Genomic DNA, 17,137 nt, shown 5'->3' with positions numbered 1-17,137 from the left:
CAACCACAAGGGTGGGGCTAGACAGTGTTGTGCTAAGCAAAGGAAGTCAGAGAAAAACCATATGATTTCACCCACATGTGCAATTTAAGAAACAAAATGACCCGACAGAAAAAGACAAGCCAAGGGACAGACTGTTACTCTAAAGAATGGGCTGATGGTCACCAGCGGGGAGTGGGGGGGACGGATAGGTGACGGGATGGAGGCGTGCCCTTGTGCTGAGCTCGGGTGACGAGCGCGAGTGTTGGATCACGACGCTGTGCGCCCGAGACAAGGACAACACGGTGTCAGCCGCACTGGAGCAAAAATAACCTAAACAGTGAGCGAGCGCCCGGGCAGACCCCCGGAGCACGTGTTCTGTGCTCCCTTTGATAAGAGACAGACGGCCGCGCCCACAGACGGGAATGTCACGAAGGATAGCAAAAGGCCCCCAAACATTCTGAATGGCGCCAGCTCCGTTAGTTACCGGGGAAGTGCCCCAACGGAGGCGGCCTCAGTCACTGCCACACCACCAGACAGCTGCCGCAGGGTTGGAAGAGCCTCAGCACCCCGGTGGGCGGCCTGCCCCCGGCACAGGTGCTCCCCGGTCCCCAGGGCCCGTCCAGTGGCTTCGGCCAAAGCAGACACGGCCCGGAGCGGACACAGGCCACAGGCGCGCACGGACAGCCCAGGACTCCGCGCCTGCGACCCCGACTTCTCATTGGCGCTGACGGGCGCCGCCCGCTGAGGGTTTGGGGCGAGGCCGAGGCCGGAGTGCGCTTGCAAACGCAAAGCTGGTTTCATCAGCAAGTGGGGAGCTGTGCTTGGGGCGCGGTGGCTGCTCTGGGAGGGCTGCGGGCAGCGGCGCAGAAGGCAGGGGGACTCGGGCATGTCGCCTGTGGCGCTCGGGGCACAGCGGAGGGTGGGGGGAGGCCGCGAGCTGGCCGGGACGGGCTCCCCGCTGCTCCTCGCTGGGATTCTGGGCTCGCCGGTGCCGCGGGTAGGCTTTGTGCGGGACACCCTGGGGGATCCCGCGGGATTCCTCGCGCGCCCTCTGCCCCCTTGTGGCGGCCGCGAGTCCTGCAGGGGTCGCGCCCCAGCCCGGCCGTGGGGCACCCGGTCTGAGCGCCCCACCCCCTGCACAAAGCCTCTGCGGACGTCTCGGCGCGGTCAATGATTGCTGCCGTTGCCCACAGGCTTGGCAAAATCTCAGGGTCACGGAGCAGCACTTGAACCTCCTGAACGAAATCCCACCCAGCTTTCGGGTCCTCACTCTGCAGCACTCGCCGGACAGGTGCGCCTTCCCACCCCGCTGTGGGGCCGCGTCCCACCCTGCTAGCAAGTCCGGCGCGGCGGCCGAACCCAGCACGGGGCTGCCAGGCTGGAGGGCATGCTGGGGTGGACCGAAGGCCCCCAGGCTGGCCGAGGCTCCCAGCTGAGATGGGCGGGGCAGCACGCCGCTGGGGGCCCTGCTGCATCTGCTGTCCGCAGCTTGGCGCCCCTGCGGCGGCTGAAGGCCACCCTCACCGCGGAGCAGGAGCTCGCGGGGCGCAGCCTGAGTGGGCCTGTGTCAGTTCTGGCTCCCGACTTGGCCAGGGCGATCCTGGGGAGGGGCCCCGGCCGGGATGGGGGTGTGCGGTTCACCGAGTCTGATTCTCCGGGGCCTCGTCTGGGACCCCACGGTCTGGTGACCCCGCCCTGCGTCCCGCCACAGGGCGCTTCTGTACTGCGCTGCCTATGAGAGACCCAGGCCTGTTCCCGCGGCCAAAGGGAAGTTGCTCCAAGTGGGAGGTGAGTTCCGCGGCCTCATCTGCAGCCCAGGGGCGAGCACACGGCCCGCGGACACCGGCTGCAGGCGGGTTCACGACCCACACTCGGGGCCCAGCCCTTCGTATGCTTGCACAGGTTGTCGAGCTCGTGAGAGACAGGGAAGGAGGTGGGGGGGGTGCTTCCTGGACCCCCGCAGCCCTTGGGGCCAGTGATGCACAGAGATGGACCAGCTGCCCCCGCCCCCCTCCAGGATTTCTGCTCCCCAAAACACTACATTCCCACTTTCTTCCTTACATCTCAGGCGTGTAATTCCACTTAACATTTCATGGAAGGCAGGGGAGGCTGTGGGACGGGGACCTCTGTCTGTGTCCGCTTCTGCCGGCCTCATGAGCCGCCGAGCAGGCTGTGTCCACACCAGGACCTCCTGCTCACGTGGGGAAGCCCTGCGCCCGCCCTCTGCTCATGTGTACCCACTCCCCGTGCTCATGCATGCCCCATGCTGTCCTCTGCCCCAGAGGGCGGTCTGTTGGGCCGTGTGGTGGGGACAGGCGGGGTGTCGCTCTCCGCAGGCTCCTGCAAGGTGGCACGGGCGGCCACGAATCCAGACGCCCTCTCCTGCCTACTGGCCAGTGCCCGGCGGTGCAGGGAGATGGCCGAGGTCAACAGTGACGACGCGGCCCACAGCTCAGGCATGGTGAGGTCCCTGAGCCCAGCTCCCGGGGTGTGCGGCCACAGTGCAGGGGGCCGGTCCCGGTCCGGCTGCAGCAGGGTGGGGCAGGGAGGGCGAGGTGAGTGGCACCATCCAGACCCCAGCACTGCTGGACGCCCAGGTGGGGGTTCCCACAGGGCAGCTGGTTCTCGGAATCCTTGAGCTTGGCTTCGTCCCGGTGTCAGCAGAGACACTGCCCGGTGGGGGGCGGGTGGCCTCGTGGAGGAGCACTGTCTGCGGGGGCTCGGGCGGGCCCTGGTCCTGGAGCAGGTGGGGGGGTGCGGGAAGCCCAAGTTTTGGGGGGAAGGGCAGGTTCGAGGGCTCTGCAGGGCCCTTCCCACTCTTTGCTCTACCTGGGGCGGGGGGCAGTTATGAGCCCCCCCAGACGCCCCTGATCCTGGCATGACGTCTGGGTTGGCACAGGAATTGGAAAGTGCGTGCCCAGAAAGGGAAGGACGGTCTCTGCAGCGGTTCAGTGACGTCCTCGCGTCCACGGAGGATTACCTGAGGCCGCTCTTCCCAGTGCTCGGCTGCCCTGAGACCAGGTGCCTGCTGTGGGCTGCCGGCTGCCAGCTCCGAGGGCAGAGGCTGCGGAGGGGGAGGGGGGTCCGGCCATATCTCCTGGTGGGGGTGGGCTTCAGGCCCCCAGTTGGCATCCTTCTTAGGACAGACAGGAGGGTCACCATCTCTCTGTCCCCAGCAGGGCCTTGAAATGCTGGGAACAGTCAGGGATAAGGTCCCTGGGAGCCGGGGCGGACAGGATGGGGGGCTCAGCCTGCAGGCCCCCTCTGCTGCCTCCCTGAATCCTGGAAGGAGCCGGCTGTGGGATGGGGATGCTGTTCCCACGTGGACGTCCGAGCCTCGGACGCCGTGAAGCTGAGTCCGGCCGTGCGGAATTCGCATCCACAATGCCCGACTTGGGACCCTCTCTTGTAGGGATCAAGCCCTCGTGCTGCTCCAAGTCTTCTCTGGGGGTGCGTCCTGGCCACTCTGGTCCCCTCTGCTGCTGCCGCCGGCGGCAGTGGGGGGGGGGCGCGGCCCAGGTCCCGAGCCCTGCGATTCAGGCTCGGTAGAGAAGGAGTTGGAGGGCTTGGGCACGTGGTAGTTTTGAGACTTGCCAGGATGTCGGAGACAACCCTGAGCCCCATTTGTTCCTGTGTGTGCTGTGATCGGTCCCCAAGAGTGAGCCACGGAAGGGCCTCGTGGCCCTCGCTGCCCTGCTGTTCCTCCTGTTCTTAGCACGTGTGACGTTCCCGTGTTTGTAAGAGCCTGAGGACATGCCTTTGACTTCCAGAGCGCAGACCGCCACGGCCGCTGCAGATTCCCACGGGAAATCAAAGGGCAAAGACAAGGGAAGGAAAGGGTCCCTGCCCCATGGTGAGTGGGGGGTCTGAGGGGAGCTTCTGCTGGAGAACTCAGGCTGGGATTTGCCCACCCCTCTGGGAGAGCCCAGGCGGGATGGGAACAGGCCTCCCCAGAGGGGCTCCCCGAGAGGTGGGAGGTCCCGTGTGGGGGTTTGGGGCCGCTGCAGACAGCCCCGCCGATGCCAGCGTGTTCGCCCTTCCCGGAGACGGGGCGGCCTGGGGTGCGCGTGGCAGCGACCATGTGTGCTGGTCGTTTGCCGCCCCACTGCCCGCCTCCGTCCTGAGTGCACGCACCCCAGACGACACGAGGGGCAGAGAGCTTCTGTGTGTGATCCGCTGACCTTGAAGGAGGGGTGACGTGCCCCGTGCCGCCGCTGCTGGGCTGTGGCCTGTCTGCGCGGGTTCCGCCACTCAACCCGGCACCTGCCATTTTATAAATCACCTTCTCGAGCGCATTTTCATTGGTCGACTTTTCTGTCGCCCCACGGAGTTATTCAATAGAAGGGGAGACCGGCTGCTCCATCCAAGGGTGTTTTGATTCCCAAAAGCGCCCGGCGGTGGCTTCGGGCCAGCAGCCTCAGACGCGGCCGCTCTGCTCCCACGCCGGGGCCCCAGCCCCCTGGGCCCAGGCCTGAGGGCGAGGGGCCAGAGTTCGCCCACCTGAGATCACTTTTGTGAATGAGATTCTGCCCTAAAAATTCCCCAGATTAAGGCCTTTGATCACTTTCAAGTGATTTGCTTTTACTTCGTGCGCACAGTGAATTCAACTCAAGTGCGGTGCCCTTTCCCCTTGCACCTGCCACAAAGAGCAGGTTTCCGCCCAGGCCAGGCGGGTCTTATAGCTCCTCCGAGGGCTGCCTGGCCCCTGGAGAACCTGCCTTCGTTCTTTGAAAGGGGGGCTCCGAGGTTGGGAGGGGTCATGACATTCCTGCCCTGGGAACTGGCTGCCCCAGTGGGGGCAGGTCCTCGAAACACGGAGGACCCGATGGCCCTGTGACCTGGGCCCTGCCTGGGTCTGAGCTGTGACTCAGCCTGAACCAGCGTCCGCCCCCCCAGGGAGGCCTGGCACGCCCCAGGCCCCACTCCTCACACGCCGAGCCCAGCCCAGACTTCTGCCTGTGAGTGCGACCCAGCGGCCGCCCCGCGGACAGATGGACCCAGACAGACCCACCCAGGGGTTTGCTCGTCCGCGGGAGCGTGTCTCCTGCTGCCTCCGTAGCTGGTGTCCCCCCGGTCCACAGTTCAGCTCGACGCTGCAGACAACGTCGTCCTCCTTGTGGACAAGCATCTCCTGGAGCTGCCCCTGGAAGGTCTTCCCGTGTTCGAGGAGGGGACGGTCTCTGCGCTGTCCCGAGACTTCTCCCTGCAGATGCTGTGCAACCGCCTCCGAAAGGAGGAGACCGGTAAGGGGCGCCCCGGGCCATGCTCACACTGACCCCGTCCGGGCCCGGCTGAAGTACCTCGCGTGCGCCCCGGCAGACGCCGCTTGTCCCGCCGCTCTTTTCCAGGCCCTGGTCTGCTCGGAGGTGGTCAGAGAGCCCCTGCCGTGCGCCCGGTGTCCGCGAGGGCTGAAGGGGAATGACACGTTGTTCTTGCCTCACAAACCTCCGTTGGAAAGGCGGGGATGGGTGTCACCCACCGCAGGGCTCCTCCTTTCCTAGGTGGTGGGCTGCGGTGAGGGAGGGCCAGGAGGACGGAGGGCACTCAGGCCAGGGCAGCCGCGCACTCGGGCTGGCCGTGCGTGTCCCGGAGGCTGTTCGCGCCCACGTGCCCAGCGCTGGACGCCTGTGCTCTGTGCGGGCTGCTGCTCAATGAAAGACGACTCGCTTGGACTTAGGCTTCCATCAGGAGGAGGTAACAGGGACCGAATTTGCCCTCCAGCGGAACAAGTGAAGACCAGAATAGAAAGAGCGTGGGTTCGGACAGCGGAGGACAGGCTGCGTGGAGCCCGGTGCCTGAGAACACGGCCGACCCACAGAGGATGGGCCGTGCGCCCGGAGAAGCTGACCACCTGGCGTCAGAGCCCTCGGAGGGGACACAGGAATTAGTAAGGGCCAGTGTCCCCCTTCCCCCCAGATCTGATGAAAACCATAAGCCCATGTGTCCAGAAGTTTCCATAAACCCCAGACACAGGAAGCGGAGAGGAGACTCCAGGGAAGGTGTTCAGAGGGACGAGAACTCAGCAGCAGCCACAGGCCACGCAGAAGCGAGGGCAGGAGAAACCCCGACTTCCGACGGAGACAGCCCAGCGGCGAGCGACAGCTCCCTGTCCCCCACACACCAGTGAAGACGAGGGGAGCACAAAGCCCAGGAGAATGTGGAAAAGGCAGGAAAAGGGACTGGGGGAGACGGACGGCAGTACTTGCCCTCCTTGCACGGCGCCGGCCGCGACCAGCAGCGAGGGCCCTCCGTGGTCGAGCGCGCGGTGTCCGAGACCCTCAGGCGACAGGACGGGGAGCACGGCGCCCCACGTTCCGGGCTACGTTGTGGACTTGCTCGTGTCCGTGTCGAGGGCCAATTTGGCCGGTTATCTGGTTTTTCTTTACGGTTTGTGGGGTTCCTTGGGTTTCCATATGGATCTTCTTCTTTGAGTGAGGGACAGGGGCCGCCTCCCGCTCTGTAGCTTGTCCGTTCACGGGCCTGTACGGTCCCTTTCCAGCACGATGTTCTAGAGGACCCGAACGTATCAATCTTCTCAGTTGCTGGTGCTTTGGGTCTTTCTTAAAACTTGTTTTACCTCACGACCATGAGGCTCCCATGACACGGCGAACGCATATCTGTTTTCCCTCCCTGCCCCGCAGCGGGAGGTGCGGCTCCCTTTCTCCCCGTGCGCACCCTCCACGGCAGTGTCCTTTCTCCTCGGCTCCGCGTGGCCAGGGTCGGCGGCAGCGGCCGAGAAGAGCCACCCCAGGGTGGCGGGGGGAGCGGAGGCCTGGACATGTGCACGGCCTGCTTGCTGGAATCTGGGAGTGGGACCGGGGGCCGAGCGGACACGGGAGAGTGTCCTGGACGAGCCGGGAGGCCCGAGGACAGCACCGGCTCCTCCCAAGACGGAGGCAGGAGGGGCGCAGAGACTCGGGAGGAGGCCAGCTGCTGCCTCTGAGGACAGGGAGGCCGCGCCATGGCCACCAGAGGCTGCAGGAGACCGGACCCGATTCTCCCCAGCGTGCCGCCCACACCCCGAATGTCACCCAGGGGGGCCCCGTTCGACCCTGACCTCCAGGTCTGTGAGACACCACACGTGCCGGGTGTCTGTTGCAACAGCCACGGGAAGTGCCGGCCAAGCGTGAGCTCAGGGTCTGCTCGCGTTGCCGAGCGCTGAGTGCCAGGGCCCTGCACACCCCGAGGCCGGGTGCTGCTCTGGCCGCAGGCACGTTTGAGGGTGAACCGTTCCTGGTACGTGTTTCAGGAGAACCACCAGAAACAGAATCGGTGTTTGAACTCCAGACCGACAGAGGAAACCGGCAGTGAAAACAAACGATGCGGACACCTCGCCCGAGCGGCAAGCAACTGGCAAGAGGACGAGCGGGAAGAATACAAATCAAAGGGCAACGTGGTGGGAATTAGTCCACGCGGGTCATAAGGAAGTGGCCACACCAGCCAGCTCCATGACCGCGCGCGTGACGAGGTCGTCATGCGGAACAGACCCAACCACGGGTTCACGGTCAGGGCTGGGCTCATTCCCGGGTGACAGCGGTCGGGTCACCAGCAGGATAAACTCTCTGCACCTCACAGCATCTGAAGCAAGGGGCAGCCCACGCCCAGGGCAGGACCCCGGGATCATGATGTGAGCCGAGGGCAGATGCTTAACGACTGAGCCCCCCAGGCACCTGGAAATAAAAATTTTTAAAAACTTGTAAAATAGACACATTCTGGTAAGAACGACCAAGAAAAAAAGCGGATGGGGATGTATGTGTTCCTAATACACAAAGTTAGGAATGAAAAGACACCAACTCAAAGACGCATCAGAGACTTAAGAGGTCCTAGGAGCCCTGAGGACAGCGTATTCGAACCCTCAGGCAAAGCGGACCAAGCCCTGGGAAAAAGAGGTCCCAGACTCAACAAGGAAAAGCCGGCGTTTGGAACCAGCCCGGAAAGGAGAGGACAGAGCTGCTCCTCTGAGATCATCAGACTTTCCAGACACAGTTCACATCAGTCTCAACAGGCCTCCCTGAGAGGAGGGAAAGGGGCCAACCGTCCTAGGCTTCTGTCGGTCCCTGACACCCAAATGGCCAAGAACAGCACAAGAGAGAAAAACAGAACTCGCGTCGCCCAGCCTGCCCTCAAGAGCTCACCGGGGTCGTCACATCGGGTTCCGGGAAAACAGACGTCTACGCGGGTCCGTCGCTGCAGGGAGAGCGCGCCGGGTAGACGTGTGCATTGGTGACAGGTGTTCTCCACCAGCGGGACAGAGGGAACATCGCGTGCCCCGGGGAAGCCGTGCAGACCTGGGGCGGACGGCACAGCCGGGGCGCTGGCCCGGCACAAAGGAGCAGCACCGGGGCGGGAAGAGGGGAAGGGAACTGTCCTGGGTTTTGGGCCGACCGCGGTCCTGCCGCCGAATCCGGCAGCTGCTGGAACAGAGACGAGCCACCCGCGGCAGGCCCGGGAGCCACGGTGCCCCGGCCTCGGACGGAGCCGCCGCGGGCGTGCTGGGCGAACGGACAGCCAGGTCGGCCACGGGCCTCCGGTGACGGTTCCCGCCCCGGGGCGTCGCGCCTTCACGTTCCAGAAACTCTGGCTCTTTCGGCTTCACGAACCTGGAAGTCAGTTGTTCTCACCACTTTATGCATTTTTCTATTAAGGTGAAAAAACTAACCATTTTAAAGTGAACCGTTCGGGGCGTTTCGTGTGTTCAGAAGGCTGGTGCCGTCACCGGAGCCAGCCCCAAACACCCCTTCTTCTGCTGTCCACAGCCGAGGGGGCCGCGAAGAAGGAAGCCCGAGGCAAGAGGAGGAGCCCCGTGAAGAAGGGACAGAAGGTGGCAGGTGGGCGTGGGGGGCAGGGGGCGGGGCCCTACCCCAGGACGCAGGCCCCCCGACGACCCTTGTCTCTGGTGCAGGACGCCCCGCCCCGGCTCCTCCCCCAGGACTGCATCGTTGTGGACGCGGACAACTTCAAGTGTATCCTTGACCGCCCCGCTGCCCAGGACACCCTGGGGGCCAGCGTTGTTTCTCCTTAACCCAGACCTAGTCGTCGTGGACCCCTACGGGGAGGCGCAGGGCATCGGTGAGCACCTCCCGCGGGCCCTCGACGCGCACACAGGTGCACACACACGCCACACGCCACCCTCCGGGCTCTGCCCTCGGCTGCCTCCCGTTCCACGGGCCACGGGACGTGGGGGCAGTGGGGTCCTGTGGCCCGTGGCCATCACAGCCATGTCAGGACGATACGGCAGGAAGAGTGAGCCCTGAAGTGAGGTCCGCTGCCCTCTGCCCGGAGCCGGAAACCCCTGCCTCCGCAGCCGAAGTGTCTGATTCCTGCGGTTCTTCTTTCCTAAACGTGGTTTTAAAGTTTCTTTCCATCACTTGTCAGCCTTTTGGCCAAGATCAAGTGTAAAATCTCTTTACAAAGGAGGGAAGGAGCACGGGCATTTCCACAAGCACCAAACACCAACTCCAGCACATCTGGTATCTCGGGCCATGCCAGGGGCCACGCCAGGGGCCACACCAGGGGTCATGCCAGGGGCCACACCAGGACCACACCAGGGGCTGCCTGCTGCCCACCCCCCTCAGAGTCCCACCTGTGGGACAAGCTCCGTGTTTTGTGTCCGTTCAACTCCTGCTGCAGAAAAGCTGACTCCCGTCTTCGTCACCCGGGACATCTTGGAAAGATACCGAGACTCCTTCACTGCTTTCTGGGCGGGACATCTGGGAAACAAGCACGTCCCCAGGTTGGTGTCGGGGTGTCCGGGGACACTGCCCTGCAGCCAGCGGGTCGACGCGAGCTAGCTGGGGGTGCTGCACACATGGGGGGAGGGACTGCTGTCCTCCGTCCCCCTCCCGTCCCTCTTTCCTCTTTCCCTCATCTCCTCCTCACCCTGACCCCCCCATTCTGTCCTGTCAACCCCCCCTCCCCGCCACCCCACCCGCAGAGGATCCCAGTGTCTGGCCTTCCTTCACCACACAGTAGGCTCCTTGGTCCTCATGGCGCCTGCACGGAGGCCTCATTGTCCCTGTCCCCACTTCACAGACGAGGACCTGTCCCCTGGGAGGGTGCTGCTGCCCGGGGTCCCCCAGCCAGTCCAGTGCAGGGCGTGCGCGGGCTCCGGAACTTGAGACTTGCAGAGGGGGGTGGGGGGGTGGGGAGGTGGGAGGTGGGAGGGGTGTGTGTGAGCGAGAACCTGCGAGTGAGGGACGGACTGCCCCACTGTGGACTGCGAGAGAGAAGGTGGGGCCCCATGGGGCGGGGCTGCGGGAGGGAAGGGCGGGGTCCGGGGGGGCGGGGCCTGAGTGGGCGGGGCCTGTGAGTGGAGGAGGGGCAGCATTGCAGAGGGGCCTGCTGGAGAAGGGCGGGCCTGCGGGGGCGGGGCCTGCTGGAGAAGGGCGGGGCCTGCTGGAGAAGGGCGGGCCTGCTGGGGGCGGGGCCTGTGAGTGGAGGAGGGGCAGCATTGCAGAGGGGCCTGCTGGAGAAGGGCGGGCCTGCGGGGGCGGGGCCTGCTGGAGAAGGGCGGGGCCTGCTGGAGAAGGGCGGGCCTGCTGGGGGCGGGGCCTGTGAGTGGAGGAGGGGCAGCATTGCAGAGGGGCCTGCTGGAGAAGGGCAGGCCTGCTGGGGGCGGGGCCTGCGGGGGCGGGGCCTGCGGGGGCGGGGCCTGCGGGGGCGGGGCCGCTCCCCGCGTGCGCTCTGGGAAACCCGGGGTGGATGGCCGTCAGGGAAGAGCCCTTCCAGCGCCCCCAGAGCCACCGCAGAGGAGAGAGCGGCGGTGCCCGAGGTCCGTTCCCGGGAGAGCCGGCGGCTAGAACCCAAGACGGCGGTGGAAGCTGCTCCAGGAGGGCGGACGTTAGCCTTGTCCTGGCAGGGGTGGGACGGGGAGAGCGCAGGGCAGGCTGTGCTTTCAGAACACGTGCTGAGCTGCGGGGGCGATGCGGTCCAGCACCCGAGCCCTGACTCCCGCTGCCTGCCTCGGCCCGCCCGCCGGCACCCTCTTCCCTCCGCAGCCAGGCCGAGTGGGAGCAGCTCCTGGGCAGCTGCAGCGGCTTCTTCTTCTACGGGATGGAGAGCTTCCTGTCCCACGTCCTGGTGGAGCGCCTGGCTGCCATGAACCTACGAGGTGAGACGGTCCCTCGGGGCCCCCAGAAGCCCCCGAAGTGCGTGAGATGCGTCCACTCAGGGACAGGGCAAGGCCCCCGTGTCCCCATCGGTCACTGTCTGAAGAAGGGCTCAGGGGGCCCCGGCAGGCACAACGCGGCTCTGGGGGACGTCCCCTCCTACTCTCGTCCCCCTCCTCAGGATTCCGGAGCTGGCCGGTGCAGCCAGAGGCAGGAGCTGGGAGGGTCACCCCCAGAGCTGGGCCTGCAGAGCCCGGGAGGGCTACGGTGGGCATTTCCAGACACACTGACCAGAGCCCCCCCCCCACTGTAAACAGGGGCACTCTAGGCCTTGCAGTCCCTCTGGCTGCCCCTGAGGACTTCTGAGTGGGCGGTCTGGCTGGCTCTTGAGTGACCTTGTCCCGAGGCAGGGGCTGACCGGCCGCACCACGCCGTCGCTAGGAGAGACTTTTCAGGGACCCTCGAGAGGCACGTAGCCCGGTGGCGACAGCATAACGAGCACGTGGACATGTGTCCCACAGTCAGGACACCTGACCACCCTCACGTCACTGCCGTCTAGCTCCCTCCCAGCCCCCGGGAGACGGGCCATGCAACAGCCTGCCTGGCCCTGGAAGCCTGCCAGCGGCACGTTCCTTGCCCCAGGTGCAGGTAGAAACAAGGCCTTCTCAGATGTGGAGGTCAGAGCAATTCTTAGGCCCGGCAGGCTCGTGCGGGAGCGACCACTCTCCTGGACCCCCTGTTCCCCACCGAGGCGGATCCTGGTGCCTGCCCTCAGCCAGGCCGCTGCAGGCATCGGGGCGTCGACTGCGCACACGGGGCTCCCGGCGTGCCCACGGCCGGATGTGGTTCTCTCATTGCGCACACGGGGCAGTGTGCCTGAGCCCATCCCCGGCAGGTTGGGGTGCCGGAGCTGAGCCAATTGCATGAGACGACTGGAGGGGTGTGGGGTTCCCGAGGCGGATAATGTCCCCGTGTGCTGATGCAGCCGGTGGGTCTTGGGAAAGGGTGTCAGGTCTGAGCCTCAGACATATTGGGCTGCGTTTCCCTGAGGCTCCCACACCCCGGGCAACACCCCGGGCTGCACTGGCCTCCTGCTCCTGGGCATGCCACTGCAGGGCTGTCCCTCCTGTGCCCGCAGAGTGCCAGATGATGATCCTGCTGGGCCTGACGCGGTCCTCTGAGAGCATGCAGCGGCACACGGAGAACTCCGAGAAGAAGAGGTGCCTGCCGCCCCCCACGCCAGCCGGAGCCGGCAGCCTGGCCTCCACACGCCGAATGGGGGTGTCCAGGGCCTACGACTGATGACGTGCTTCCCGGGGGTGGGGGGCAGAGTGTCCCTGTGTCTCATGGGCAGAGCCATTCGCCCCCACTCTCTTTCCTGGAAGAGTCTGGTTGTGGGGGGGGGTGCAGAGGAGGAGGGAGGGAGCTCCAGCGGCAAACCGAGGCCTGTGGGGACTGGGCCGGAGGGCAGAGGGCTGGCAGCTGGGAGGACGTCCTGGCTTCCAAGCTCCCCACATCCCACGTACCCCAGGGCCTATGTGGACTGCCGAGGTGGCGGAGCCGGAGCCCGTCTCACCGTGATATTTTGTCTTCTGATCCCAGCGCAAGGCTGGGGCCCGAAACCTTGTTTTGTTAAAGGGCACTTCAAGCGGGCAGGGGGCGGGGGGTGGTTCTTGAGTCTTTTAAGAACGGGAAGAGTTGTCAGTCTGATACTTGGTGCCAGTTGGGCTGTGGCCTGGGGTTGGCTCAGGCCGTCCCACTGGACCTCGATCCCCCCCAGTGTGGCCCAGCTGTCCTTGGAGGACCCCATCAAGACCGCCATCCTTCTGAGTCTGGTGGGGGTCAGGAGCATCCTGGCAAACCAGTGGCCGACATTCCTGCAGGACAACGCGCTGCGGGCCAGCTTCCTGTGGGAAAGTGAGTGGGCGCTGGTGTCCCAGGCCCGTCCCCAGCCCTGTGGGCCTCTTTCGAGACCTGCCAGCAACACCCGCCAGTCTGAGGGATGTTTCCTTCCTAGACCTGCTGACCGGCGGCCGGCCAGTCGGGAGAGCCGTCCGTCTCCTTCAGAGAATGGGAGCTGGTGACCCGAGGAACCACGGTAACGGGAGCTGACCCCGTCCCCCATCCCCGCTGCTGCTCGGGCTGTGCAGGGCCACCTCCCAGCCACGTCCCCACGGCGCTGCAGGGCTGGGGTGCCCTCCCTTTCCAGGCCACTTCTGGGGCTCAGCGCGTGCTGCCCGAGAGCACAGCCCCCCAGTGAGTGCGGGCAGCACAGGTCCTCAGGGCCAGACGCAGCGGGCGCTGGAAGGGCTCAAGGTGCCCACGTTCTGGAAGGCCAGGCGTGCTCTCTGGGGCGGGAGCCTGAAACCTTCAAAACGCTCCGTGCAAAAGGAGCTGAAAACAGACGTGCCGTGGACCACGGAGCCCAGAACGTGGCCACCAGACAGTAGAGGCTGTTGAACGCGTGTGGGAGGGAAGGAGGGCGGGCCTGGCGCTGGCCGGTGCCTGAGCAGGGGGCGGCAGGAAGAATCCATGGGGTGAGGAGCTGCTAGGGAGTCGCTTTGGAGACAGAGGAAGGGGAAGCCACGGCGCCCGTGTGGCCTGTGTTGTCCCACGTGGACGTGCGCTGAGAGGAAGAGACGAAATCTTGACTGTCACGCGGGACCCCCCACGGTCGGGGCGGCCGTCAGGTGGTGGCCGGAGCGGCCCAGAGTGGGTGGGATCTTCCGGCCCCGGCCTGCAGCGCCGGGAGTGGTGTGGAGGGGCAGGCGGGCCCGGGCCTGGTGAGGTCCCTCCCTGGCTGGGTGCCACAACCCGTGGGCCTCCGTGTCCGTGGTGTCGACATGTGGCAGGTCCCCAGGGGGGCTGCGTCTGGAGGCAAGCGCGGGAGCTTGTCCACGGTGAGCCCCGCCCCCAGTGAGCCGCGCTGCCCCACTCTCCCGCAGGCGAGCCTCCGTGGGCCTCCAGGGACAAGCAACTGTCCCTCCCGCCGCAGCTCAGCGACGCCGAGCGGCTGCCCGTCGTCCTCAACTTGGTCCTGTACGGGCTGCCGCACCTGGCCATCGGGTGACTCCCCCAGGGAAGGACTTGGACTGCCCCTCCCAGGACCCCCCACCGGCCCTGCCCACCTCTAGGTGCCCCTCCTGTTCAGTCACGCCAGGGCCCTCCGAGTCTGACCTGCTCTGGCGCTTCCTCCTCAGCTTCCCCCTGCCTGGCTCGCACGGGGCCCTTGGGGGGCGAGGAGCGTCTCATGGGGGCTGACCACACAGCAGCCAGGACCCCCAGGACCCTCCCCTGCCCTGTGCGTTCCCTCGGGTCCCAGTGGTGGGGGAGCCGCTTGTATTTGGGGGAGGGGCTGGCCCTGGGGCCGAGGCCCCCGGTGGTCCCCGGACAAGGAACGCTGTCGTGTTTGGTGTAAGCGCTTTAGTAAATGACGATGTCAAGTGTCTGCATCATGTCCGTGCTGTGGTCTGTGACCCTGGGTGCGCGGCAAGGCTTGAGTCCCCGGAAGGGGACACTCTCTGTCCAGTGCTGTGCCAGGTGGGCTCAGCCAGTGTTTGCGGGATGAGCGAAGGCGTGAAATCCAGCCCGTGGATGCCCCCCAGCAGGGGACCAGAAGCTCCATGGAGAGCCACAGCGTGTCTGCTAGAGGCCGGAAGCGGGTCTCAGAGGCCCCCAGGGTGCAGCGTGCCGCAGCTGCCTGTGGGCACCGCGGCGGACCAGGGAGCCTGGGGAGAAGCCGCTGTCCGCAGAGCTGGACGCTCAGCCAGACTGGAGGGTGGCCGTGGGAAGAAGACATGCCCTGGTCCCCAGGAAGTTTCTCCCACTGGGCCCCAAGCCGTCCTCGCCCACTGGGAGACCAGGGCGAGGTACTAGGAGCCTGGGTCCCAAGAGTGTCCTGGGCTGGTGGCCAAGGGACAGGGAGAGTCGGCTCCAGGTCTCTGTCCGGCGGAGCCGTGCTGTCAGAGTCCGCGGGCTGCGGGGCAAGAGGGTCGAAGTGTCTTCGGGCACTGGGTCCTGGCAAGCAGCCCCTCAATCATCGGCCAAGGCCAGGCCACAGAATGCCCTGGGCCCCAGGAAGCCTGTGGCAAGGCCTGGGGACGCTGGCCCTGGGGGCTGCTAGGGCTGCTCCTCCCAGGCCCCCGAGCACGGCACGGTGTCCGCCCAGAGGTCATGCCTTCTGCCTGCCTCACCTGGAGACTCTGGCCTCGAAGCACCAGCTCTGGGGCCCCCGGGGAGCCAGAGACAGTGACCCACAGGCCAGAGGGTGTCAGGCCTCAGGCCAGGTGCCCACTGGTCCCCTCTGGGCTGTGAGAACCAGGAGCGAAGCGGACGGGAGAAGCACACGTCCGTGAGGTGCACGTGAGGGGTCCGATGTGTCCCGGACGCGGTGGGCGGCGGGGAGCCCACACTGCAGCCTCCCTGGCTGCCCTGGGCCATCCCGGGTCGGAGCGCGGGCCAGGCCACGTGGTGAGAAATCGGACTGCAACGTCCATCTCCGCGGGAGGAGTTTAAAAGCAGCTCGTCACTGACGACGTCCAAGCACGGTGAGTCCCTCCTCCTCGTTTCGTTTTCTCCCTTTTGTCAAGCATGTGCACATACCTCTTCCAGTTGAAAAAAAGAGCTAACTAATGATCAGGGAATAAATTCAAGTCCGAGCCGCCGCAGGCAGACGAGCCGTGCTGGCTCTCCCCCAAACAGTGAGAATAAAAGCCTCCGGGAATATTTCATCTGCACAACCCACATTTTTTACCTCACGCCGTGTCTGCTCGTGTGAGAAATACGAAACGTGAGTGCTGGTCCGCGTATCGGAGGCTTTGAAATAACTTTCTGAATTATGCCCTGGCCACATGACGAATCACATCATCCATTAGCTTCTGAGACAGACGTGGCATTCCTAATATATTCAAGCACGGAAGATTGCATGGGGGGATTTATGGAACCCTAAAAACTGTAAGGAGGAAAAAGATCGCTTGGAATTTATTGGTAATAATAGGCAGAACGTAATTGGCACGGTGGCGGCCCTCCGAGGAGGGGTGGTCAGATCTGCAGTGTCCCGAGGGCCGGGGGCTCCAGGAGACCGCCCTCCCCGCACCGGTGACCCTTGTGTGTGTGCAGTGGCCGTGGGAGCCCTTGGCTGGAGCCAGGCTTCCTGACCTGAACCCCTCGCTCGCGAGCCCCGGCCTCAGCTGCTCAGGGCTGGGGCCTGCAGGGGACCCGGAGGGGCCTGACTGCCTGTGTGGGCCCAGCCCGGCGTGGCGAGGCCCCTCGAAACTGCGCTGCTCTCTGCGTCCGGGTCGTTGCCTTTTCACAAGTGGCGTCCGTTTTACTAACTGAAGTCTTGAAAACAGTGATTTCTGGGGCGCCTGGGTGGGACCACGGGTGAAGCCTCTGCCTTCCGCTCAGGTCATGATCTCAGGGTCCTGGGATCGAGTCCGGCATCGGGCTCTCTGCTCAGCGGGGAGCCTGCTTCCTCCTCTCTCTCTGCCTACCTCTCTGCCTGCTCCTGATCTCTGTCTGCCAAATAAATAAAATCTTAAAAAAAGAAAATAGCGATTTCCATATTTTCAAGACTCGCGTGTCGTAGAGAGGTGGGGGGGGCAGAGGGCGTGAGACTCCCCAGCAGACTTGCCGCTGCGTGCAGGACCCCGAGGTCACGACCTCAGCTGAACCGGAGTCCCACGCTCAACCTGCTGAGGCGCCCAGGCGCCCCATGATTTCCATATTTTTTAAAAAAGGACTTTTTTTTTTAGCTCTATGTTTTCTTGTAGGAAATTTGGAGAATCAAAGCAAAGGGGGAAAATGTAGTCCCAGCCCACACCCAAGGTCAGTGTTTTGATGATTTCTGGGTTTCTTGGCCGCGTCCCTAACTCAGCCGCCTCCCCTGCGGTCACCCAGCAGGACCCGATTCCAGATGTTGGGGTCTTGACAGCACCTCTGGTCCCCAGGGGCCACTTGCCCACGTGGGAGCCCAGTGCGCCGGCATCGAGGGTCCTCTGGGCCTGGAGGGCGGCCCCTGTGGATCGGGCAGGCAGTATGGGGGGGGTCCC

General features: G+C 65.0%; 1 protein-coding gene across 1 annotated transcript in view; it reads left to right on the top strand.

The window, feature by feature from the left end:
- CFAP46 (cilia and flagella associated protein 46) overlaps window positions 1-14,353 on the top strand; it is an 83,962-nt gene extending 69,609 nt beyond the window's left edge. The window contains exons 45-59 of the mRNA XM_046026236.1: window positions 1,173-1,270; window positions 1,691-1,767; window positions 2,316-2,440; window positions 2,879-3,000; window positions 3,750-3,832; window positions 5,061-5,222; window positions 8,736-8,800; window positions 8,882-8,942; window positions 9,013-9,048; window positions 9,610-9,712; window positions 10,977-11,089; window positions 12,226-12,307; window positions 12,868-13,004; window positions 13,105-13,185; window positions 14,033-14,353. Coding sequence (XP_045882192.1) covers window positions 1,173-1,270; window positions 1,691-1,767; window positions 2,316-2,440; window positions 2,879-3,000; window positions 3,750-3,832; window positions 5,061-5,222; window positions 8,736-8,800; window positions 8,882-8,942; window positions 9,013-9,048; window positions 9,610-9,712; window positions 10,977-11,089; window positions 12,226-12,307; window positions 12,868-13,004; window positions 13,105-13,185; window positions 14,033-14,157 — 1,470 coding nt within the window. The 3' untranslated portion in view covers window positions 14,158-14,353. The remainder of the gene's footprint in view (window positions 1-1,172; window positions 1,271-1,690; window positions 1,768-2,315; window positions 2,441-2,878; window positions 3,001-3,749; window positions 3,833-5,060; window positions 5,223-8,735; window positions 8,801-8,881; window positions 8,943-9,012; window positions 9,049-9,609; window positions 9,713-10,976; window positions 11,090-12,225; window positions 12,308-12,867; window positions 13,005-13,104; window positions 13,186-14,032) is intronic.
- The last annotated feature ends 2,784 nt before the right edge of the window (window positions 14,354-17,137 follow it).

Source organism: Meles meles, chromosome 13 (genome assembly GCF_922984935.1).
Source record: "Meles meles chromosome 13, mMelMel3.1 paternal haplotype, whole genome shotgun sequence".
Taxonomy (NCBI): domain Eukaryota; kingdom Metazoa; phylum Chordata; class Mammalia; order Carnivora; family Mustelidae; genus Meles; species Meles meles.
The sequence above is the reverse complement of the archived record's forward strand: the minus strand, read 5'-3'. Positions and strand labels throughout refer to the sequence as shown.